General features: G+C 43.7%; 1 protein-coding gene across 1 annotated transcript in view; it reads right to left on the reverse strand.

The window, feature by feature from the left end:
* The window catches only part of sorbs2a (sorbin and SH3 domain containing 2a), a 45,071-nt gene extending 33,323 nt beyond the window's left edge, over nucleotides 1-11,748 (reverse strand). The window contains exons 1-8 of the mRNA XM_063219964.1: nucleotides 11,601-11,748; nucleotides 8,536-8,562; nucleotides 8,306-8,433; nucleotides 6,534-7,196; nucleotides 6,258-6,362; nucleotides 5,300-5,767; nucleotides 3,748-3,892; nucleotides 1,892-2,067 (exon numbers count right to left, since the gene is read on the reverse strand). Coding sequence (XP_063076034.1) covers nucleotides 1,892-2,067; nucleotides 3,748-3,892; nucleotides 5,300-5,767; nucleotides 6,258-6,362; nucleotides 6,534-7,196; nucleotides 8,306-8,433; nucleotides 8,536-8,562; nucleotides 11,601-11,748 — 1,860 coding nt within the window. The remainder of the gene's footprint in view (nucleotides 1-1,891; nucleotides 2,068-3,747; nucleotides 3,893-5,299; nucleotides 5,768-6,257; nucleotides 6,363-6,533; nucleotides 7,197-8,305; nucleotides 8,434-8,535; nucleotides 8,563-11,600) is intronic.
* Nucleotides 11,749-27,144: the final 15,396 nt, after the last annotated feature.

Here is a 27,144-nt window from a genome sequence, read left to right on the forward strand (position 1 = left end):
AGGTCACTGGCATTTGTTAGTATCCTTGAACCATACAAAAATCTCCAGTTACAAACATTAAGCTTCTAGCATAGGCTATTGCTTACATCTAGCATATGATACTCATGAACGACCATCTGGGTTCTTTGCTCTTAAATGTGCGTTACGCCCCTTTATGGGTGAAAACAAACCGAATGTCTCATTGACTTACATGCTACATAGACTAGCCTAAATGAACACATTTCATGCTTCAGCCACGGCTGTTTGGCTATATTATTTGAACAGCCGGCAACACAACACGTTTTCGGCATGTTGCGCGTGAACAACGCTAGTCTACAGGTCTGTATCTGTCGTTTATTAAACCCCAGGATCACCAATTCATTTGCATGGGTTGTTTTCCCCCACAAATGAGCGTAATGCACATGGAAAACGTCACACCGTTCATGAGTATACCAAATGTTAGCAATGTCTATTTTCACAACTGTGCAATAAAACTACTAAGATAACTGAAAACATATATCAATGGTCTCAATTTGATGTGAAATATCCAGCTTGGAAAACATGGACCGTAATTCTAAGTAGCAAATCAATGCATTCCTCTGCAATGTCTCCAGTAGATACTTCTAGTCCAAGAGGGTCACAACCATGTTGAAAAGAGCGACATAGCCTGACTTTTAACTCTCTGATTTAACACTCACATGAGTCAACATTCATCTAATACACATGGACAAACTTTTCTGCATGCCACACTGATGACAAGTAGATTGCAGACAATCCAGAACAAAGGCATCTTGTGATTTCTTTAAAGCCGGTAAAAAAGATTAGAGGCAGAGAGACAGAAACTGTTGTAAATGCAGGTAACACTTTATTGTAATGGTTCACTATTAGGCCTACAGTGGATCTACCACAGGGGTGTCAAACATACGGCCCGCGGGCCGCATCCGGCCCGCCAAAGGGTTCCACCCGGCCCGGATGTTAAAAAAAAAAAAATTTTTTTTTGGGTTTTTTTTTTTTTGTACATTTTTTTTTTTTTTTTTTTTAATGAAATAACCGAAATGCACAATTACGGCCCTCGGGGCAAAATCGAGACCTGCATGACATTAACCCAGTGTTACACTGTATAGGCCTATATGTAGTAAAGTGCACATCACACTTCTATTATAAATAGTGAATTTGTACTGTAACAGGCATTTGATAAAGCTCATATATTATAGACCTCATATATAGAGATAAAATGTTAATACTTCTTATTCATATTGTATTGGTATTGGTTGTAATTAAATAAGAAATATAATTTGTATTGGTTCCTATTAAGCTCAAACTGGAAACGGGATGTTAGAATGCGTGAAAATGCAGGAAATTACATATAAGAAATACAAAATTTTCTGGGGGAAGACCCCCACACCCCCTGCCAAAAACAACTGTCCCATATTTAATTAATTGATGGTTGGCAATGAATGAATGAAATCAAGGATATTTTGCATAGGATTATCAGTATTGCATTGCTTTCTACATATTCAACACACTTAAAACGTGATAGTACTGAACACTAATCCTCTGCTGCGATGATGTTACTAATGCGGCCCGCTTGAGGTCCACATGGGTTGTATGCGGCCCCCGGACCAAAATGAGTTTGACACCCCTGATCTACCACACTAGGCACAGTGCAATAACCAGTGTAACAATATTTAATACCATGTAATACCATGTAATACCAGTGTAATACCACGTACCAATTTTGTACTTACATCTAGGGTTAGGGTTGGTACACACTGGTATTACATGGTATTAAATAGTGTTGCACTGGCTATTACACTGTACCTAATGTGGTAGATCCGCAGTAAGTGAACCATTAAAATAAAGTGTTACCTAAATGTAGATGTCCTTGCAGATAGCAAGTCTTCCTTCTTACCGTTCGGATGGCGATGGGGATGCCCGACTCATCCACAGGGCCGATGCCCTCGTAATGTGGTGCTTTGATGACAGACACCTTCTTCTCCTCCTCAGAGAAGCGAGCGATTGGCACTGTGCTGCTGACGGTGGTCTGACCCTCCACCACTGACTCCCGCATCACAGACTCAGAAAACTCTGCAAGAGACAGACAAGCGGAGAGAGGCAGACTTTAAAGGTACACTGTGCAGGAAATGGTCAAAAAAAGGTACTGCAACTATCCTGCTCATTGAAACTGTGTTGCCTATTGTCAACTTTGATCTTTTCATGAAAGTTTACGAAGTAATGAACTAATATTTTCTAGTATGGCCCAAGTACAGTCATTTTTGCAGCTAAAAATGGCTATTTCTGGAAATTCAAAATGGCGGACCATGGAGAAGATCCCCCTTTTCATGTATGAAAAGTGATTTTTTTCCTGTCATAATGAATACTTAGAATTTGATGGTGGTGGTGGTAAGTTTTCATGAAAAAAGCAACATTAGTGAATGGGTAGCATGAATTCTGGAAATAAACAACTAAAAATCTTACACAATGTACCTTTAAGACCGTGTATGTGTGAGAGAGAGTGGGGGAGTGAGTGAGTGAGTGAGTGAGTGAGTGAGTGAGTGAGTGAGAGAGAGTGTGTGATAGAGAGAGTGCGTGAGAGAGAGGGCGAGAGATAGCGAGAGGTAATTTAGTAATTGAAAGAGAGTGTGGCAGGAAGGTAGAGGAAAGGGAGGGGGAGCGATGTCAAGCAGAGGAGGACTGGAGGCAAACAAATAGAGGGAAGACTCCATCTCAAAATGGGGAACTACTCCATGTGCTTCTGATACTTTCAAGGAAAAAAAAGCGATGGTTGAGCAGTGCAGCACAGTGACACCTTCCTCTAGGACAGCAGCGATGAGGCAGGACAGGAGTGCTGGCACAGCATAATGCCCATGCTGACCTCAACCTGTCATAGGGGTTGTCGCTATAGCAGCACAGCAGCCCGACACATGAGTGACTGTATTAGCACTGGACACACAAGGGCACATGGGGTTCAAGCTGAGTTAAATTAGAACACTTGCAGTGATGGGAGTCCGTATTATACAGCGTATATATTATGTATAATACCAGTGGACAAATCATTATGTGATAGATGATGTCTATGTAGTAAATGTGTAAATATTCAATTCAAATATTTTTTTATGAGTGTCTCTATATCCCTTTGTCTGTGTTGCTCCATGTTGTTTCAAGTCTTTACTTAGGCCTTCCTGTTAGCACGTTGGTCAGCTGCTCACGTCGTTTTAAAAGTGCATTACAAATAAACTTTGACTTGAACTTTCACTTGAAATATTGTTTTCCAGGGCAGGACAGATTTGCTCAAGGGAAAGAGGGAATTAGGGTCTCCCTCTCCATATACGTAGCAGTTCTGTTAGAGAACCGCACAGCTAATAGTGACCATGTAGTCAGTCATACAGTCTATATTGAAGTAGCACCCATACCCATACCACCCATACCCATACCTGTGTTCAAATGTGATCTGCATTATTCTTCATTCCACTGATACAACTGACACATTGCATAACACTGACTGTCACATTCATCACTAATCCCCTTAGCGCAGCACTATGGTTCTCTGAAATGTCATAGCAATGTTGTTAAGATGTAGTTAAGCATTTTCAGCAAGTGAATAGGGTCGCCGGCGACCCTTGCTGCAGTAAGAGGCTACCATCTTAACATCAATAATACTTTACATCCTCAAAGACAAGGGTCCATTGTAAGAAGATAGTCATGCCAGACTACTCCAAGTAACGGTCACCTGATGACATCCACCCTGGCTAGAGTCCAGCCACTTACCTGAGCTACGGTTCTGCTGGACCCGCATCACACCTGGGCTGAGTGTCGGGGGAGGAGGCGGGTAGTCTGCAGGAGAGACGGGCCTTTGGGGCACACTCGGTGGGCAACTCGCATGGTCAGATCTCCCATTCATGGCCATTTGACCCTAATATATGTAGAAAAAAATACACAATGCACTATAGAATTTGCTTTCCAAAAGTTCCAATAAAAAGGCTGAAGCGGGGGGGGGGGAATCGGTGAGCTGGGGAAACCTATGGAACTACAAGCATTAGTGGACATTGTCAACATGTTAATTATAAACATAGAAAAACATCTGCAAAGCAGTGTAGGCAAACCCTTAGAGTTCATTCAACAACACAAGGACTCAAAAGAGCTGGAGATGGAAAGGCAGAACATTAAAGTCGAAGACAGATGTTCACAGTCAGAAACACATTTAGGGTTAATAGGATTACTTTTGTGTTACCACAAGACTGCAGAAAAGTGTTATTGACTGTTAACAATTCAGAAATGTACATATAAACAAATGAGCAGGGCATCTCCTCTTGCATCTCTTTCCTCAAACCCATATATCAGGTTCAAAACCAAGACAGGGTTGAGGGAGAGCTTCAGCCAAATCAAAGCCAACGCACGGCAATGGCCAGACACTACTGCAATGGAGATGGTGAGGGTTGCTGCATTCTCATATCTGTGAGTGAGAGCAGAAGACTGTTTGCATGCCATGGGGCAAGGTGGATGTCAGGTTCCATGGGGTTTCAGAAGAAATCAAGAGATGTTTGATCATAGTCATCCCCCTTGGCAAAGCCGAAGAGGATGAATGTGTTGTGTTCATGCTATATGCTAGCGCCACCTCTCACCATGCCATGGCAGTGCTCTGGGTAGAGCTGGTCTGAGAGGAGCTGCGTGCCAGAGGACAGACAAGCGCATTGCACAGACATGACAGAAGTCACCCAAGGCCAGGACAAGGCCACACACAACTGGCGGGCTGAAATACAGAACTACTGTACTGTATGTGTGCTGTGAAGGTTGCAATATCAGGCATTAGCTTTGATTAGCAGGCATGTCAGGCACAAGGTAGAATGTCATTTTGGGGGGATTTGGAAAGGGGTGTGTGCGTGTGTGTGTGTGTGTGTGTGTGTGTGTGTGTGTGTGTGTGTGTGTGTGTGTGTGTGTGTGTGTGTGTGTGTGTGTGTGTGTGTGTGTGTGTGTGTGTGTGTGTGTGTGTGTGTGTGTGTGTGTGTGTGTGTGTGTGTGTGTGTGAAAGTGGGTGTGTTGAAAGAAAATATTTAAAAAAAATGACTATGCAATGGATGCCTGTATGTACTGTATGAATGCATGTATGTATGTATAGGTACTGTGCGCATGCATTTATGTACGTATGTTTGCATAAACGCACTATTCGTACAGTGCATACCTACTGTACGTTTGCATAGAAGTATACGTCCAGTGACACAGTGTGTGTGTACTGGGGCGTGGAGTATGGTGGTAAAGGGTGAGTGTTAGAGGGACTGGGGTGGTGAGTGACGGATGGCTGGCAGGTGGCTGTGATAGTTACGTTAGTGTTGGCAGCGGCGCTTGCAACAGCGGTGACCATCGTGGCTGTTAATGGCGAGCCGTCGTCGAGGGTGACGGCGGAGGTGTGGCTGAGAGTGGGCGAGGGCGTGGCCGAGCCCCCGGGGGAGGAGTCCAGCCCGCAGATCTGCAGCTCCTCCAGCACGGCGGTCGACGACGAGTAGTGGCTCAGTGCCGACACTGTGACGGGCGAATCGGCGCCGCCTGCTCCCCCTCCTCCTCCTCCGCTACCGCCACCTCCTCCTCCTCCTCCTCCGGTACCGCCACCTCCTCCTGCCCCCAGCCCCGTGCTGCGCTCCAGAGGGGTGTAGGGGGTTGGGGAGAGGGCCGAGGACAGGAAGTCTGGGGAGCCTTGGCTGGCCCGACTGTACGGGGAGCGACGCGAGCCGGCGTCAGGGGAGAGGGGTCCTCGAGGGGAGGCCGTGCGGGCGCGTGACGGGGACCCGCCGGGCTGGCGGAGGAGTGCAGAGTGGAGAGTGGAGGGGTAGAGGAGTGTGTGTGTGAGAGACGACTTGCTTTCTGACATGCTGTTGCCAATAAAAAGCACCAAACTACATAACTAAAGACAATGGTGAGTGTCCACATCAGTCAGTGTGGTTGAGTTCAAGTGATGTAGTGTGTGTCTGTGTGTGTGTGTGTGTATGCGTGTGTGTATGTGTGTATGTGTGTGTGTATGTGTGTGTGTATTGTTGTGTTAGTGTGTGGACAATGTGAACATTGGACACAACCAGCACAATGTGGACCAAAACAGATGTTCAAAATATGAATGAGTGAATGAATCACCACAGCATACATACTTCCTGTTTGGTGGTGTGAGAATTAAAGCAAGCATGGTTAGACATTTTGTGCCAATCAACGCACAGCAGCTTCCTGTGAAAACAAGACATTTGTGACATAAACACAGTGCTGATGTCTGCAATACAGTAGGTAAACCAAAGTACCACCACATCCACGGCCGGTCTCGGGGGAATGGGCGGGGTCTTCCGGGGATCCTTGGACGCCTCGGGGACTTTGGGGGTGTCTGTGCTGGTGCTGGAGGGGCTGATCTGAATGGAAAAAGAGGATTTGCGTGTTTCGGGAAGTGAGGAGGATGCAGCAGAAGCCGATGTGGCATTAATAGAGCTTCGGCGAGAAGGGGGGGTGGGGGTGGGGGTGCGGGTGGGGGTTGGGGTTGGGGTTGGAGTTGGGGTTGGGGTGTGGTCTGGTCCTGACGGGACAGAGGTGGTGTGAATAGAGCTTCGGCGAGAAGGGGGGGCCGGGTTCGGGGTGCGGGTGGGGGTTGGGGGTGGGGTGGTGGGGTGGTCCGGGCCTGACGGGACAGAGGTGGTGTGAATAGAGCTTCGGCGAGAAGGGGGGGCCGGGTTCGGTGGGGGGGTGGGGGTGGGGGCTGGGGTGGTGTTGTGGTCTGGGCCTGACGGGACGGAGCTGGGGTTGGTGTTGGGGAGCTCCGGCTCTGTTGGGGTGACGTGAGCTGGGGGATCTGGAGCAGTGGTGGGGGTCATCTGTAGGGTGGCCACTCTGCGCAGCTGCATCTGAGTGCTGTGACTGCCGCGTCTGCTACTGGTGGTGTCAGTGGGGAGATGGCGCTCATTGTTCTGGGCAGGGAGGCCTGGATCAGAAGGCTCAGGAAGGGCAGTGGAGGAAGAGGAAGAGGAGGAGGTGGTGGTGGTGGTGGTTTTCTTTGAGTAGGAGTAAGAGGACTTGGTGTGGGAGCTGAGAGTGTAGGAGCCCTTTTTTGTGTCAGTAGTGGCATTGTGGACCAGAGAGAGAGCATCAGGCACCACAGAGTCTGCGAGGGCAATGACAGAGCCGTAAGAGGGGGGGTCGACACCAGGGGGCGCAAACTGATAGCTCTCTCTCCGAGGTGGTGGGAGGGGGACCTGATTGGATCAGGCATGCAGCCAATCAGCAAAGACAAACAGACACAACATGTAACAGGAGGAGAGAAAAAACTTGATCTGGGAAAATAGCTTTGTGTATTTATAATAAACCAAAAATGACAGTAAAACTATGTAGTGTTTGTGGTGACAGCTCAACAAGCGCAAACAAGGGTGAGTATCCTGCAAGGAAAAATGGTTCAAACATCTTGCTCAAGTTATTGTCAGGAGCATTTTTTTTCCAAATATGTTCTGACTTTGTACACTGTGGTCGTGGGAAATAAACACCAGATCATTTCAGACTATTTGAAAAGATGTGAGGCGAGACTGCTTCCTTTAGACTAGGCTAGTAATGCATGCACTAATTTAGGCACGGTTGCATTTTTGACCACTTTCCAGGGCTATAAAAACAAACACACACACTAGCATGCCCACACGCACACATACAGGAACACACACACACACACACACACACACACACACACACACACACACACACACACACACACAAACACACGCGCGCGCGCGCACACACACACACACGCACGCGCGCGCACACACGCGCACACACACATACACAGATGGGTACCCTCTGACCATTATCAGAAGGGGCATGAAGTAAACCCTGTATAACTTTTGATGGGTTTGATGGGTGTGTTTCCAGTATAAACAGCACAGCAAATATTATCAAAATACACTGTCCTGTCTGTCTACTAACATTGAATGCATTTTCTGACCCTGTCACACTGCTGGGACTACAGTATGTCCAAATAAAGTAATGCCAACATTTTTAGAGATTGGGCATTCATTAAACTTCTGAATGCATTTCAGCAGAGGTTTTTGATTTGCTATGTTAACACTGTGCCCTGTGCACAGTGTGTGTAGATACAGATGAAAATATTTTTTTTTAAAAGCTGTAAAACCGTAAACTCATATATACCGTACTATCTAATTAGTTTACAATAAAAGAGTAATCATTTACATTTGATGAGATAGCAATAATAAGGGAAATGCACTACAATGCTAAGGCTTGTGCACTAATGATGGGGGAGTACATAAGCATTGATGCGAGTAGCTGTGATGGATGGGAACAGGCTGCAGTGTGTGTTTACCGGCGTTGGAGACTTCTTATCCTGCAGGTTGGGTCTAACGCTGCGGAAACCTTTTGCAGCCAGAGAGGAGCTGCTGCCAGCGTCCCCATTTCTCATTCCGTCTGTGGCACTGCGGGACCGCCATACATCTGCAACCATCAAGTAATATTAGGAACCTGGATCTTACAATGCTTTCCCGTTGTATAGTGTGACTGTGAGGAATAAGGAAATAGGAAAAAAAATCAAGTTACCTGAATCTGATGAGTGAGAATCACTCCCTGAAACAGACAGCAAACAAAGCTATCAGGTCTTTAGAAAGTTACTATAACTCTTGAAAGCAAATTAAAAAAAAATCTTTCTGATGGGGAGAATCTGTATCTGACCAACAGACGACACATGGTATGTAGAGAAGAGATAGCAGTTCAAAGTGAGGGGTAGTAATTAATTGACATTCCTCTAAGATCCCAAGTCTGATTCAACTATGGTAGAGTATGTGTTTAGAGAGAAACACAGAGAAACTAATAAATTGTGATTAAGTGACAGGAAAAGGGGCGAATACAACAAAAAGGGCACGATAAAGGCGAGAGAGAGAGAGAGAGAGAGAGTGAGAGAGAGAGAGAGAGAGAGAGAGAGAGAGAGAAGGAGAGAGAGAGAGAGAGTGTGTGTGTGTGTGTGTGTGTGTGTGTGTGTTTTTTTTTTGGTGGGGGGGGGGGGACGTGTGTAAGATTGAAGCAACACATCATGTGTATTAACCTGAGGGGATCAGGATGGAATGGCAGCAACTACGGGTAAAACATAGCCTGGCGACGCCATCCTCTGTACTCCACCCAAAGATTTTGACTCTGCACATCGTCTGGCAAAAGCCTCGAGCTCGGTTCTCTTGGTGTTTAGCCAATCAGCAAACAGTTGAGAGTGGTGATGTAGAACTCACCCGCGAGCTCTGTTACTGATTGGTTAAGGTAACTATATTCACACTTTCGTTTTGTTATTTGTATACTTTTGCGACGCTATAACTTAACAGGCTTGCTAATAAAGCACAACATGGGTTTTAATTTGAGTTTGGAACTTCAATTAATTTAAATGATAGAGTAAGATCAGACCATCTCCCTTCGTCCACAGAGACGGATTCCTCATGGCTTTTGCCAGACTGATTGACGGAGTCAACAGTCGGCTATTCGCCCAGACACTCTTCTTTGTCCCTCTGTCACAATGGTAGCATAAATACATTAATTAAGCCTGGGTGCAGAGTTAGTTGCCAAAGCAACTAAAACAGTTTTGACAACATGATAGCTGTTTCTATGCCTTTGACAAAACAATGATGTTTCAAACTCTAATGTACAGGGAAGTGAGTGTGTGTGTGTGTGTGCCTGCGTGTGTGTGTGTGTGTGTGTGTGTGTGTGTGTGTGTGTGTGTGTGTGTGTGTGTGTGTGTGTGTGTGTGTGTGTGTGTGTGTGTGTGTGTGTGTGTGTGTGTGTGTGTGTGTGTGTGTGTGTGTGTGTGTGTGTGTGTGTGTGTGTGTGTGTGTGTGTGTGTGCGTGTGTGCGTGTGTGTCTGTGAGTGTATATGTGCATGACATTTTATTTGCTTGCGTGTGGATAAAGAAAAGGAATCATAACACTACTCCACAAAGCAGTGGAGTGTCCTTCATTTGAAATGATGGCTTGTTTGTACAGTAGGCCCAAGGGTGGAGGAGCAGATACAAAGTGTTTAATGGGGGTATCCCCTCTCTGCTGGATTACTACACAGTAGGCTACTCTCAGCATCTGGGCATACACAGCACACACTGGTATACACTGTCTCTAGTGTGAATCTTTCTCCCCCATAGCAACCTGAACTGTCATGACTAGATGAATACCCTGTGCCAATAATGGGCTACATAAAAGTACACATTTATAATGTCAATGTATGTGACGACCCTTACTTATTCTTCTGGGCAGTTTTTATGTACCGTTCTTGACTTCTCATCCCTAGGAGAGACCATATGGATGTACAGTAGCTGGTGCATCAGGTGCAAATACCACATGAGTCTACTCAACACTTTCATGGGCCTCTGTCAATCGTGACAGAGTTCCACGTCTGAGTTTGAAATGGTGGGCAAGATAGGTGTCGGTGATGAGGAGGTTGATATGACAGGATTTCCCTGCAGCAAAGATGTATAGCCAATGTGGCATGACAACAATGAAAAGATAAAAAAATGTGTTTGAGGCAAAAGTAGACAGTAGGCTAATTGTCACAATTACACAAAGAAAACGTACACAACACAAAGACAACATCTAAGACTTCCAGATGAATATATGAGAAGCGGGTGGCAGCAGTTTGCATGCTTGTCATTTGAACGCAAGGTGTGAGCACTTCAGCTCTACAGTTAGTATTTTTGTGTGCTGTGAAACTAAATAAGCACACATTCTTTAATAAATGTGGATGCATGTGTGCATGTGTGTGTGTGTGCACGTATGTGTGTGTGTGTGTGTGTGTGTGTGTGTGTGTGTGTGTGTGTGTGTGTGTGTGTGTGTGTGTGTGTGTGTGTGTGTGTGTGTGTGTGTGTGTGTGTGTGTGTGTGTGTGTGTGTGTGTGTGTGTGTGTGTGTGTGTGTGCGTGCGCGTGTGTGTGTTTCTTATGAATCAGAGTGGAGAGTTTTGACCCAACTGCATTACTGTTTAGGTGACATATTCTATGCGTTTACATGAGACACTTAAGTCCGATTTAACTCACTTTAAATCTGATTACTTCCTGTTGATTTTCACATGAAAGTTTTGCTTAATTTAAAGTCCCTAAGCGACTATAAATGTTGTGGCTTCCATATATTGATGTAAAAGTGTCCCACGAAGTAATGAAGCACAACAAAGTTACTCCACATTACCATTTGACCACTCGTTTTTCTATGCTAACAGGGTAGCTAATGTAGCATTGTAAATGATCCAGGGAGAAAGGGGGAAATGTTGTGATTTCAGTCCGCCCGAGGCAACGATTTTCGTGGGGAAGATGACCTGCATCTCTGTGGCATTGGACCACGCCCCCGTGCCTTATTTGGCTCGCTCAGCACGTGCGTCCTCAGTCCAATCGCAATGCTTTATTTTCCCCAGACGTTTAATCGCATTTAAGTGAAAGTGCCATGTATACACATCGCAAAATAACTCTTAATCCGATCTATTTAAATCACATTTATTAAATCGGACTTAAAAACATCATGTACACGTAGCCACTGACTTCCTTGGTTCATTCAGTGTGTTAGACCTGGATGTATGGCATATTGTGTGCTTCGCTTTTGCATGTAAATGTCAAATGGATGTATGAGCACATGTGCAGCAGTTAGTACCTGCAGAGGAATGCAGGTTGGGAGTGCTCTGGACCCTCTTGATGGAGGAGAGGGTGAAAGACAGCGAGGTGCTTTTGCGAGCACGTCCTCCGCTATCTAGGAAAGCGCAGCAGCAAGCCACCGCAAAGCACAAAACACATGCATGCATAATATGCGCCCGCACACAAACATGCGCGCGCGCGTGCGTGCGTACACACACACACACACACACACACACACACACACACACACACACACAAACACACACACACATACACACACACACACACACACACACACACACACACACACACACACACACACACACACACACACACACACACACACACACACACACTTAAACCAGGCACAGAAAGAGCAAAGCACATGCATACATAAGCATATAGCAGAGGAGTGGAGCAGCCATTCATGCTGAGTAGGATTATAACACGAAGTAATTATACTCTTTTATTAGTTAGAGTGTGAGAATTAGGTAAATCCACTAGTTATGCCAGTCATCCATTGCGTATCAAAACAAAACCTTTACAAGGGTCCACACTATGGTCCACCCTATGGTCTAGTGTGACCCTTCTCTAAAGCAGAGTTCAGACCAATGAGAGCAGTCGACTGGTGGCTTACTCAGTATAAATGAACGTCTATAGGGCATGCAAGTTCAGCCCGCCTGATTACTGACCCAAGATAAATCACATTTCACACACACCACTAATCACGTAGCATGCAAAGCATTCTGTGTGCCCTGTTATGTCATATTGCTATGCTTTATGACTGCGCGGCCACAACAAGCCAACCTTTCATTTGTCAAACAAATGCCCCGACGTCTTAGCACTTGAGAATGTGCTGGAGCGCCATAGTACTTGCAACTAATCAGCAAATCACTCATGCTAAGTAAACAGCCAACCTGGAAAGCAAATTAAAATCCAGGCCGGCTGATGACTGACAACGCTGCCAAAGTTGGAGCTATACAGCATAACATTTTAAGCACAACATTTTCAGAATTAAATGAAAAGTTTACCTCAAAACATGTGCTTTTTATCGAACGTTCGAAATGGCTTTTCCTCTGCAAATGTGCTTTTCATTGTATTGCTGTATGTGCATACACAGTATGTGTATTTGACATAAAATTATGGAGAAAAAGTTCAGCGCCATGACATATTTCCAATGACACCCTTATAAACTCTATGTGATAATGAATGCTCTTACAGTATGCATGAATATGAGTCTGCATTTTTCTGACATGATGGAAAATGATTGGGGATATATTGTATTTAGGGTCAGGAGGACATGGCATTAAAACATGGTGGCAAACATCTGAGCTAACATACCTGTGTTCATGGTGATGCTCTCTCCTTACACCCTGGCCAAAGATGCATACAATGTCCTAGGAAAACAGAACAGAACAGATATTTCAATGTTAGTCTGGCAGACACTGTAACCGAGTATATGTACTCTGGAAATGAGAGGCGAGGGGAGGCCCGATTTGGGGAAACACCACATATCAATAATTCACCACAGAGCACGGGCGGAGAGCCACACTGACCCAGACAAAGGAAACGTGACTCGATGAAACAGCAGAAAATTGATGGACGATAAAAACAGGGGAAGAGGGGCCAAGCTTGAGATGTGTGTAACAGTAGTGATTTGACCTTTGGGTTAAAATTTAGACAGGGCTCTCCTTTCTCTAGATCAGGGGTTCCTAATCTTTTCCAACTTGTGGCCTGCTTGGAATTTTCACAAACGTTCAGAGCCCACCTCTGGCCCAACAAACTATATATATATATACCTGTTGTCAACAGCACCACACTCAGAAATATTATTTTGATTTAAAATCAAGATTTCAAGGTTCACTTGGAATAGCCTCAGGGCCCACTAGTGGGCCCCTGCCCACAGTTTGAAAATAACTGCTCTTTACTTTTAAAATATGGTCCAGATGACCATTTTCATTACAGAACACACACACACTAGTAGGAAGCGGTAGAACAGACTCTCTGTGTTTGGCTGAGACAGACTATGAGCACTAATATACTCATACAGTACACTATGATTCTCATCCTCCCAAACTAGTGCAGTGTGCCAAAATAGCCATTATGCTGAGCCGCTTAACACAAGAGGCACTTTTTGTGCTACTGTAAGATATACTAAACAGAGGACAGACTGCAGAACGTATCCAAGAAACATGCGGGAATCGCTTTCAAGCTTTTGGCACATAACAGCTAAAATTACTCTTTGGTGGTCAACCACTTAAACTTGTCTGTAACAAACGTTGTGTTAATCTCTAGAGGTTATATGTGATGATGTTATAGATATGTAGTAGTTTTGGTAATAAGTGGTTACATTGCCATGGCAAGGCATTCATATTGTACATCACATTGTACGTGGCATAGGTACGTTTTCAGGGTGAAGACTGCAGTGTGACATGGGTTTTTTTAACCCCTTAGTGCAGCACCTATGTTATAACCTTACTGTCACCAAAAGTTTAATGTATAAGTCTTAATCTGTTACTTAAGGCTCTCGGCACTGTCATAGCAAAGTTGTTATGATGTAGTTGAGTATTTTCAGCAAATGAAGAGTTCAGATGCAAAACCCCCTAACTCCATTTCTGAAGACCTGCAACCCCGTTGTTGGTTTGGTTTACATTCATGTACTTGATAATACATATAAATAGTTATATTACAGAAATATAAAAATGAAAATATATGCAATTTTGATAGCTTTGTATTCAATAAAAATGGATTAAGATTGTTTTCTGAAAAGGCACTTAGAGGGTTTCGCATCTGAACTCTTCAAGTAGTGAATAGGCCCGCCGGCGAGCCCATCTGCAGTAAGAGGCTACACCATTTATGGCCACCTCATAAAGGTGAAAAGCCCAACTACTCCATGAAGCCCTAAACCCAAATGCAGCAGCCAAGTCCAAATGTAATGTAGAAATAATGTGGCTCTGTGCTGGAGAGGAGCCAGCAGTAACCTTCCGACAGGATTCACATAAGAGGAAAGGAACTCTTTTTGTCTCCAATAGTATCGCATGGACATGGGACATAATGTCAGCTCAGTTAACAGTGCTGTGTCCTTCAAAATTACACCGGCTAAAGTATGATTTAGGGCACAACGAAAGATCCCCAGTTCTGGTAACAAGGTCTATAAACTAGTCCTTGCTTTATATACTTGGCCATGTGGAAGCACCCTAAAAGACTCTTGGTGCCAATCTCAGTTTGACGTATTATTTGACTATATAGGTGTACAGTATGTGTGGAATATGACAAGGACAGGATGAATAGCGTTGTCTTAACTGAAATAACATGTAGTTGCCGCAGAGTTTGGGTATAGGGTTCAGAATAGCAGATGAACTCAGAGCATGTGAAAATAGCCCACAGCATAAAAATAATCAATGCTATTTGATTCACTGCAAATCTGAAGCTTGCTGACACATGCTTTGGTCATCTTCATGGAGTCTCTCTGTCTGGGCACTGATATAGTTTTCACTACTGTGTGTGTGTGTGTGTGTGTGTGCCCGCGTGCGCTATACGTATGTTACTGGAAGAGAACTGCGCTCATCCAGCACAAGCCGTCTGGCTCTGCCATCCAGTTGCTCTAGGTACTCCCAGTCAAGATTGTTCTCTGTTGTTGTACCCAAGTGGTGGAACAGTCTCCCAGAGGCAGCAAGACTAAGCACATCTCTTGCAGCCTTCAAGAAACAAGTAAAGACCTTCCTCTTTCGAGAGTATCTAGAGACTAATACTTGAGCTGGCCTAGGCCAGGGCAGACTCTTGACATGTCTAGTTTAGTTTGTGTGTGTGTGTGTGTGTGTGTGTGTGTGTGTGTGTGTGTGTGTGTGTGTGTGTGTGTGTGTGTGTGTGTGTGTGTGTGTGTGTGTGTGTGTGTCTGTGTGTGTGTGTGTGTGTGTGTACGTGTGTGCATGTGTGTACGTGTGTGTGTGTGTGTGTGTGTGTGTGTGTGTGTGTGTGTGTAGGTGTTTGCGTGTGTGTTGTGTGTTAACTCGTTTTTTAGTCTTTATTTACTCTTTAAAAAAAACCCCTCTTTGCAACTGCACTTGTTGTTCTGTATATTTCCTGTGCACTTTGTATTTGCTCGTGATGTTGGCTTGATTATTTCCTCTTTTCAAAGTTGCTTTGCCAAATGCAACGTAACGTAATGTAATGTAATGTAATGTAATGTAATGTAATGTAATGGTGCAGCTATAGCACTGACTCTGGTGAGAACAGGCGTCACGCTGCACAGAGGTCTAAAGGTCAGGCCTATTCATCAAGTCAACAGCTGAGAATCCTTCTAGAATATACTGTACCTATTATTGAGTTCCTTCATTCATGGGAGGCAGTAGACAAGGTGGTAGGGAAGGGCAATGCTGGTGACAAGAGCAATTGCATACACTAGCAGTAAATGCTAGGCTTTACATGTAGTGTAGTAGTGTTAATGTTGGTGAGAGAGAGAGAGAGAGCGAGAGAGAGAGAGAGAGAGAGAGAGAGAGAGAGAGAGAGAGAGAGAGAGAGAGAGAGAGAGAGAGAGAGAGGGAGAGGGAGAGAGAGAGGCAGAGACAGACAGACAGACAGACAGACAGAGAGAGAGAGAGAGAGAGAGAGAGAGAGAGAGAGAGAGAGAGAGAGAGGAGAGAGAGAGAGAGAGAGAGAGAGAGAGAGAGAGAGAGAGAGAGAGAGAGAGAGAGAGAGAGAGAGAGAGAGAGAGGTGTGGAGTAGGAGAGCCAGGGACAGACACAGTGGCATAATATACACTACACAGTCTCACCCCAAGTAGTCAATATCTGAGTACCTTTGACCAGACTGCAATTTTTGACGTCTTGGGTATTCCTTCCACGTCACATTTTGACTATGTCCTCAAAGGCGCCCCCTTGTGGCAGCATAATGTCATTGAGGTTAGGTTTAGGAATAGGTTTAGGATTAGAACACATAGTCAAAATGTGACGTGGAAGGAATACCCAAGACGTCAAAAATTGCAGTCTGGTCCAAGGTAGTCAGAAATTGACTACTTGGGGTGAGACTGCGTTGAGATACATCATAAGCAGACAGTTTTACAGCAGGCTGTGCTCTCTCACGCTCCAGCAATGGAGAGTGAAGCCTGTCATCGCCCAGTAGATTGACTTTTACCACGAGGGAGGGAAGGGGTGTCTTGGTGGCTGTCCAGTCAGGAAGACATTGTAAGAAACACAGCTCTCTGTTCACTACCACATAGTATGCAATCTGCGTCCATACACACATACACACGGGGGTCATCCCTATGTTCACATAGGGCCCGGGGAACATAGGTACGCTCCCCACACACGCATGCACAGGCGCGCGCACACACACACACACACACACACAAACACTGACCACAACTGCCAAAAGAGTGAGGAACATGCCATATTACACTTCTCAGAAATGATAAAAAGTGGTCATATTCTATAGTGTTCTTTGATTTATTGTTTTCACCAACTCCTAAGACAAAGCCTGTATGCTACAGTAAGTTACTAGTTATCATCAATTATTATTTCAACGGCCCTTCATCCAACACCCTTCATCCAATAATCTCCCCCAGCAGAGATGTGCTAATTAGAATCTGACTATAAAAAGGAATCAGAACATGGCACTCACACTCCCAGTCCAGCCCAACAGGGGGAGTATCAGGAGGGATTTGGTTGTGCCATGCGCTGAGTCTGCATGGAAACTCCATTGGTTTTTTTTGTCATTTACAGCAACTCTGGACAGTGCTGTGTTCATTACTTCAACAGGAACCGGTATACTCTTTCAGGGGGTTGTACACCTTGTAGGTCTGTTGTCATTGTTACATGCAGAGACAGCATACTCTGACACCTATTTCGCCGGGCAACTCTACTCTCCTTGGCTAATGATGTCAAAAGCAAAGAATTGGCCAAGGTGTAGTACGGGAGCGTTGCCTGAGGACACGAGTGGATGGAAAATTAACTCCCTTGCGCATGGTCATTGGTCAGTGGGTGCGATGGATACAATTTCTGTACTCCCTTGCGCATGGTCAGTGGGGGCGACACAATGATGGATCATTTGTGGCCAAATTAACTGCATCTGTTGGTCAGCTAATTAAGGACAGCTGACAAACATTCACGCGTTCCTATGACCTGTTCCACACTCCGACCCTCGCGGAAGTGGCATTGCATGCTTCCCTGATGCTTCCAATACTGACCGTAGAAGAAGAATAAAATTTCCGTACTCCCCTCGCCATCATTTCGTACTACACTGTTATGACGTCAGTAAGCCCTCCTGTCTCTACTCTCCTTGGTCAAAAGTGTAATGGCTACCATGAGGCCTGCAGGGTGTATGAGCCATAACTGCATGAAAAGGACCCCCCAGGATAGGTGAAGCCAGATACCCAAGCAGCGGTGTAGTCTACTTTTTTTGTGGTGGGTATACTGTATAGTTGAGCATTTTTTGAAGTGGGTATACTGTATATATTTGTGCTATTCTAAATAATGGATCAATCAATTTGAAGTGGGTATACTGAAACCCCTGAAATTTTGAAGTGGGTATACTGTGTATACCTGCGTTCTATGTAGACTACACTACTGTACCCGAGTGACAGTGAAGCATAGATGATGGGGCACGCTGGATGGAAGAGGGATGGATGGATTTATGGTGGGAGATGTTAAGTTGTGTTGGGAACACCTTGAGAGTGTGAAGTGCAAGGAAGCACTTCCTGAAGGTGAGGTCAGTGTGATGGTGTGACCATCACTATGGTTGTAGGTGGGTTCTGACTGTCACACCAGCGAGCCTGGCTCTTTGGTGTTTTGGTCAGAGCCCCAGTTAGTTACCTTGGAAATGGAATCCCAGTGGTACAAATCTATTCCCTATAATATATGGAAAGGTCAACTGTAAATCAGTTCTGTGATTATTATTTTTGTAAATTTCTACACTATATATTTCAATGTTCACTTAAAGTCACATAAACAGATACATACTGTAACATAAAGGGTCATACAGAGCAATGCAGAGAGAGAGAGAGAGAGAGAGAGAGAGAGAGAGAGAGAGAGAGAGAGAGAGAGAGAGAGAGAGAGAGAGAGAGAGAGAGAGAGAGAGAGAGCGAAAGTGAAAGTGTTGAAAGAAGTAATCGTTTAATGGGCACCGGCCAACACACATTGATTTACCGCCTTTTAAATCAATGACAAATTACAGAGCACTCGCGTGCACTTCACTGCACATGAAGAGAACATGCCAATAACTACTGTAAAAAATGGTGCTAGTTATGGCACTCTGAAAGGACTGTATAGAGCTGATTCAGGGAAAAATAGTAAACTGCACAGGTTGTCCGGCCAGAACAAAAATAGATGATCCCGAATGAAGAGACACACACACACGTTGTAGGGAACCCTTGAAACCATGAACCGTGGTTTACTATAAAATAGAAAACAGAAAATGCAAACAAGACATGAGTGAATTATATACATAATAAACATGAATAAGCGTGCACATGAATATAAATATACACATGAATATTAGAGATGTACAGGATCCAAGATCCGGTTCCGGCTCCGGCAGGATAATAGGGTTTTTCAGACTATCCGGATCCGGTAGGATTTTAAGCAGTGGATCCGGTAACCGGCAGTTACCTAAAAATCAGGATCTGGGGCATCTCTAATTTTTACGTAGCCTAGGCTTTTCAGGCAGTCTTTCACAACCCAAATTGCTGCATGGAGTGAAAGCCCTTTGGAAGCGGCCGTTGAAGGCAGTGTGGCAGTAAGCCAATGAGTCTTAAAAATAGTTTGCGCCAACGTAATAAAAAGGGCCCACGTGTGCGAGTTGGCTATGTGTTTCCACCCTTTCTTAGGATCCGGTTCCGGTTCCGGATCCGGCAGGATCTTAAGCAGTGGATCCGGTATCCGGCAGGATCCTAAAAATCAGGATCCGGTGCATCTCTGATGAATATACTTAATGGGCCTAAACATAATTACACGAATGCACAACATTCATGAATACAAATACCATATATACAAATATCTATAAGGGGGAAAAATGAGAGATAAATGCCTAAAGCAAATATCTTTACCGTAGAAGAAATAGATAAATGTCTAAAACAAATATCCGTAACCTACATACATGTGTTAATGCCTACAGAAAGTTACACAGTGCAAAACCAGGTAAAACACAGCGAGTGTGTTGGAAAAAGGAAAAGGAGCGTGACTCCTTTAACCCTATCCAGACCGGGGGGGGGGCTAAAAGTGCCCGCACCAACTTTGATGTCATATAACTCCTGAATAACTAGAGCTATGACTACGAAACTTTGTGACTTTTCCTAAAATGAAGTTGGCTATAATGTGATACCAAAAGATGAGGTCTATCATTTTTGTTGTTAACATGGCAACGGTTTTCTGAAAGGTACGCCTGACCAAAAATCACTGATCTAAGTCTCATCTTCATCACTTTTCATATTTTTTCACATTTTCATTAGTATCAGACACCCTTGTGAACATTTGAAGTGGTCTGATGCACATAATAACCAAAATTACCCAAACTTACCCAAGTTAGATGGAAAATACATTAAGGTGACATTTTGGGCAATAAAATCAGGAAATGACGTCATAATTATGTCATAATATCCAATAATGACACCAAACTGATGTCATTCATAGTTCTTTGGCTGAAGATCATCCCCTCCAAGTAGACCTATGATTTTTGGCCCAGGCCCGAGCCCGAACCCGAACCCGAGCCAATTTCGGGTCGGGTCGGGCCTGAAATGTCACTCATTACGTTCGGGTAGGGTCGGGTTCGGCTTCTCTATCGTTGACAGTTTTTTTTTTTTTTTTTTTTTTTTTTTAAATAAATAAATAGGCTATGTATGTGCTTATAAAATATATACTAAAACTATGCATGGATGCTAGATCAATGAATACTTTTTATTAAATAAATAATTTGGATAAAACAGAGAAGGAGCTGAAATTGCTGTTTAACAGGAGCCGCAGCGCAGACTAGAATGCACGCGCTTTCCCTCGCCTCTCCCTCCCATCACAGTGCGCTGAGGCATTTCGGCCGTGTTTTGGCCACGAGAGACGCGTGGTCTGCAAAAAACAGAGGTCGCCTCATCAACCCGACACATACTGTAGCCTAATAAACTCTTGCAATGGCAATTCAAGAACTCCTTCATTCCTGTTCTGCTGCTCGCGTCGTTGTTCTTCTTTGTCTCGCTGTCTCTCTCTGTGAAAGTGCCGCGCTAGATTTTTAAGGTCGTACTGCTGCTGTGGCTTATGGCCCAATGATCAGCCGGTCAAAATGACGGACGCCCTTAAAATTTTCCGCCAACTCTTAAAAAAAGCGTCAATGATGGATTATCGCTTAATGTAACCTCTGTGCACTGCAGTGCAGCATACACAGAAATATAAAAGATGGCCTGCATGTTTATACAGTCTATTTAACTTAGATTTCGTAACAAAATACTTTAATGGCTTTAATTTAAGGGCTTTGATTTGTTATCATAGATCACCCCTCCTTATAAATAAAATTTGAAATTTCGGGCTTCCCTCGGGCTCGGGCCTACACATCCAATAAGTAGTCGGCCTCGGGCCGGGCCCGGCCCAATTCCCATGGGCCCATGTCGGTTCGGGCTTGGATTTTTTTACCCGTTCTTACCTCTGCCTCCAAGTTTGGTGGTCATACGCCATTCGGTTCCTAAGTTAAAGTGCCAAAAAAGCCCGGTCTGGATAGGGTTAAAATGGGACGAGACAAGCGCTCTGGCATGACTACACGCACAGAGCACAATCGGTGGCGCAGCCCTTTAACCCAACACGGACCTATGTAGCCACTACTCTGCCAAAGTAGCACACTCTTAAACAAATCTGCGAAACTTCGATGATAAAACCGTGGCATAGATGAACAAAAAAGTGCTATTACACTTTATTGTCGCGATGTTGCAATATAACAAACAACTGAGAGTACACACACAACATTATAACAACACAGTAATAGCAACTTACATTCTCAAAGACGCACGGCCTAACACAAAAGGTGGACATTAGGAGTCTGAGATGTCCGTGGAGTAAAAGAAAGAGGGAAAGAAACGGAGAAAAGATAAAAGTTGACTCCTGCATTAACAAACAGTCCAGCGTGGACTGCTCTTCTGGTCACACTGCGTTGAGCGCTGACTCGCATAGCTCCTTCTATTCTTCTTTTAACTGTGTACCTCCAAAATAGACGCTGTGTATACACATAATGCCATGCATCTTCACAATGCAAACATATAGGCCTATGCAATGCATATAGATGTTGGCTGTGAGCTGACTATTCATGACATGAGTAAAAAAGTACCCAACCTAAACCAAACCAAAAGATGTGATTACACCAACAGACTTAAGGCCTCAAAACATTTCCATTTCCAACATACGCCAACGACCAACAAAAGCAAAAACCTTCAAAACTTTTCAGAATTTCATTTAATTTCATCCCCAAAGGCGCGATAGAAAACCAAATAATTTTGTTACAGAAAACACACATATCTCCAGCTGAGCTTATGTTCCATGTAGGGCTGAGAATCGATCCATGGATCGATTCAATTCTAATCCAGAAGGTCACAATCCAATTCGATCCACGATCCGATCCGATTCGAGTCGATATCGATCTTCTGTATTGCTATGTTGTTACTTCAACTCATTTATGCCTAGAATTGAAGAGTTCAGATGCAAAACCCCCTAACTCCATTTCTGAAGACCTGCACTTCTATATTTTTAGAGAACCCCGTTGTTGGTTTGGTTTACATTTATTTACTTGATAATACATATAAATAGTTATATTACATAAATAAAATACAAAAATATGCAATTTAGCTTTGTATTAATTAAAATTGAATTAAGATTATTTTCTGAAAAGGCACTTAGGGGGTTTTGCATCTGAACTCTTCAATTCTAATACCGGCTATAAAAAGCTAAATATCTCAGGCTTTGATGCCCACACAAACATGAAACACCATGGTAGCCTACATGAATGTGGAAGAGAGCTACAGGATGTGCTTGAGAAAATAGCACCTATAATCATCTGCGAAAGATCGATCCACAAAGTTGTGAATGGATATCACACTTGTCGAACATGAATCGATATTGGATTGCGATTCGATCTTTTCAATGAACAAACATGACATGGCTTGACAACACACTATTTGGATAAAAATAAAAACCTCATTGTGACAGGTACATTTAACTGGGATTGGGATATTAAGCGGGAGGCCAAAACCGATACGTTTTCAAAAATATCCATATACACTGAACAGCTTCTCACTCAGACACACACACACACACACACACACACACACACACACACACACACACACACACACACACACACACACACACACACACACACACACACACACACAAAATAGATAACCATGGGCTGCCATGTACAATACATGCACACAATACAATGTGTGTGTGTGTGTGTGTGTGTGTGTGTGTGTGTGTGTGTGTGTGTGTGTGTGTGTGTGTGTGTGTGTGTGTGTGTGTGTGTGTGTGTGTGTGTGTGTGTGTGTGTCTGTGTCTGTGTCTGTGTCTGTGTCTGTGTGTGTCTGTGTCTGTGTCTGTGTGTCCTCAATTGGTACATGTGTGCCAGTGACTGTACTATGTAACATACACTGCCATATCCATTACTGCAGTTTGGGCCCTTCCGCTCTCTGTGAGATAAACAAACATGCTAATGAAATCTGGTAGTACCCATAAAAACTCTCAACATGTGCTCTAAAACTCAACACCACTCTTGAAACCTAGCCTTGAAACTTACCTTGACTCACTGGTAAGTTTTTTGTTTTGTTTTACATTTTTGAAAATAGGGGCCCACGAGGGTGCAGGGCCCACCGGGAAATGCCCGCTATGCCAGATGGCCAGTCCAGCCCAGGCCATGACCCTTCTCATTTTTACAGTACCGCAGGCGCTCATAAAAATCCAGCAGTGGCTCCCTGACACCGATAATGTACTTAGAGCCACCTAATGCCGTACTGCTTAGTGGTAAAACTGAAAAAGATTTTTCCCTCTGTCCACAAGACTCCAAGGTGTTACTGGTTCACCATACAACACAGAATATTGCAGTACGTTCTTTGCACCTCTTAGAAATATTTAACTTATGGCTGGTTGGTTGGTTAGTTGGACGATGGTCAATGCCTGCTGTCTCAACGGCATCCCGCAAATCTTTCAGTGAAGCATCCTCTCATCAATCAAGCATTAGTGTGGATATGTAAAGCCAAAGAAAGAAGCAGGACCTCGTTAACCCTATCGCGCCGGATGCATCATATATGTCTCATCAAATTCAAAGCCCTCTCCACGCTGACACACAAAAAAATCGATCTGAAAAACATCCTGCGTGTCATTTCCAAACGTCCTGCAGTACACGGAAACCGCCACAAGAGAGCAGCGGTCGACAACAAGTTGACCACAGCTCGGCGAAAAACAGGAAAATGGGGTAGAAGCGGTTTCCCTGACCGACGCTGAGATTTCGTCAAATTGCATAAGGTTTGTGTACAAATTTCCGAAATATAACTCTACATCCTTTAATTTGAACACTTGCTTTGTGCAATTAAGCAAGGAAGAGTTTATATTTTTACACCGTGTTGCAGAGAGATCGTGCTAAAACTGATGAGACATATAAGCACCATCCGGCGGTGGCAGGAAGTCAGCCATCAATGCATTTGCTCCATAGGGAAACTTACAAAGCATACCACGACGATCGTTTAACAAAACACACAAGTTGTTTTACTTCAAGACAAAGATATTGCCTTAAGAAACAGGTTTTACTTGCAATTTTGAAAATGCAATGCAAAATGTTGAAATTATGATCTCGTAAAAAATGCATTGAAGTGAATGGAGAAATGGTCCAATTGTAGTAATGGACCCATATATTCAAATTACACATCAAAAATGAATAATGATCTATATTACACTCATAAATAGGTTGTTGAGCATTCGATCAGCTATGTTTTTACATAGATTTTAAAAAAATACCCAACCAGGCTGTGGGAAATGTAAAATATGGTCCTGCTAAAACAAGGATAGGCTTTAAAAAATGGCAGGATCTCACTAAATATTTAAAGATAATCCTCAAATTAAATTGTCTGACAACTTTTTTTAAATTAAAAAAAAGTTGTAAATGCATTAAAAGTCATTTTTCAATGGTCATGAAATTGGAATTTTCATTCATTAAAAGCCTGATGCATCATATATGATGCATTAAATATCTCAGCGACCTTAACAAAATTTTGAATTTTTTTTTTACATTTCTTATAAGGGACCAATATTGAAGCAAATTCCAAAAAATTAGAATTTTCTCTCATTGCTTTCATGGTTCAGGTTTCACAGGGTTAAAGATGTAGGCATGACAGTGACAGTACATCAGTTTGATGGCAGCTTTTATGAGTGTCATGGAGACACTTTATGATCTAGCTTGAACCAGATGCATCCTTTTAAAAGATGATTATGACTCAGTGCCTAACTCCCTTCAAGAGACAGCACACACAGACACACAGACACAGACACAGACACAGACACAGACACAGACACACACACACACACACACACACACACACACACACACACACACACACACACACACACACACACACACACACACACACACACACACACACACACACACACACACACACACACACACTGGAAACTTGAAGACTAAATGTTCTTGGCTGATATGACTGTGTGGTGCTTAAATCACATTTATATGACAGAGTGATACCCACTGAGCTTGTCGGAATTCAAACTCCCAAAATATTTTTATACCGTTCACTATTTTGATGGATTTAAAATGACACGGCGATCGGATCTTGTTTAGTAAGCTGTCATAAATTTAAAGAGCTTCAGATATAATTTTCGGTATGCAGAGTGAGCAACAAAAACACCCTACAAAAAAGGAAGCTGATTTCCCTGTTCCAAAGATGGATCTCTGCGACTTGTTTTTCTTTATTTAATCGCTCTGTAGAATTCTCTGGGAAACAAAACAACAGACCAGACCAAAATGGCCATTTAAATGTCCGGCCCAGCCCAGAAGAAATGGACCAGGCATGAGCATATGTCTCCATAGTTTTTCAAACCTCAAACATAGTACTACTGTTTTTGCTCTGTCTCTCTCTCCTTTTCTCTTCTCTCTAGTTCATTTCTCGTTTAGTCTGCCGTGTGTGGAAGCCTGGATGTGACCAGGACTTTTCTCTGTTCATTTCCCGGGGTGGCAGCCCTGCATGGTGGTTTATCCCCCAATTGTAATTTGGCGACTGGCAGATGCCTCGGGGCCCTGTGTGTAATTACTGTACTGCTACCCAGGGCCCCTGGACGGGACAAGTGCCCCTTTACTGACGGACCCAAGCCACCAAAAGGCTACTGCACAGCCACCCCATGCTCTCAATGGACAAATAAAGCTAAATGTTAATATATCAGGTGGATTTCTTCTCCTTGCTAAAAGGTAAAGAATGTGTTTCAGTAGTTTATTTCCAGAATATATGCAGCCCATGCTGCTCACAAATGTTATCTTATCCATTAATATTTACCACCACCAACTCCTAAGTATACAGGTACATTATGAATGATGAATGATTGATGAATGATTTTCCATGTCCGCCATATTGAATTACCATCTTTGGCTACAAGACGAACTGTATGTTGGTCAGACCAGTAAATATTATTCTATTATTTTTTTAATTTATTACTCAAACTTGTGAATGGGCAATGCATAATTTGAAATAAATTACTTATATTACATACAGGACCTTTAAAAGGATTCTCTGACAAATCCTCACAATTTTACCAGACCTTACCAGTCGAAAATGATTGCCTGGATTCTCTCTTGGCCCTTCAATGAACATAAAACATGCATTGCACTGCACAACTCTGAGACGTAGTCAGTGTGCTAAATAGAGTCCACTGCAAAGGTGTAATTTTAACATTATAAGCCAAAGACACATGTGGTTTGAGGCCTAATTCTTTTTTTCAGAGGCTGGGAGGGACTACAATTGCAGTACAAATTTAGAGTACACAGCATGCACACATACTATAGCGGGACCTTGAAAAAGCAGACCTCATACATCTCTTGAGTGTATTTGCAGAGGTTTGAGCCATGGAAGTTTGCACTGCATGAAGTAGTTGTACCCAGCCTGGCATGCCCCACAGTCTTGTACATTCATACAGCAGCTTTCCAGCTTATGATGGCACTCAAGTGCCTGATAGGCCTACACAAACACACACACACACACACACACACACACACACACACACAAGCACAAGCACAAGCACACGCACACACACACACACACACACACACACACACACACACACACACACACACACACACACAGGTTGAGAGAGAGAGAGAGAGAGAGAGAGAGAGAGAGAGAGAGAGAGAGAGAGAGAGAGAGAGAGAGAGAGAGAGAGAGAGACAGAGAGAGACAGACAGACAGACAGACAGACAGACAGAGAATGTACTGATACTACCCCTAAATGCAAATATAAAAAATGCTAGTTTTGCTGAAGTTACTTTCGGCTTACTGTATATCAACTAACCAATGGCATCCTTCTATAATCCTTTCTATGATTTCC

The sequence above is a fragment of the Engraulis encrasicolus genome, chromosome 16 (assembly GCF_034702125.1).
Source record: "Engraulis encrasicolus isolate BLACKSEA-1 chromosome 16, IST_EnEncr_1.0, whole genome shotgun sequence".
Classification (NCBI taxonomy): domain Eukaryota; kingdom Metazoa; phylum Chordata; class Actinopteri; order Clupeiformes; family Engraulidae; genus Engraulis; species Engraulis encrasicolus.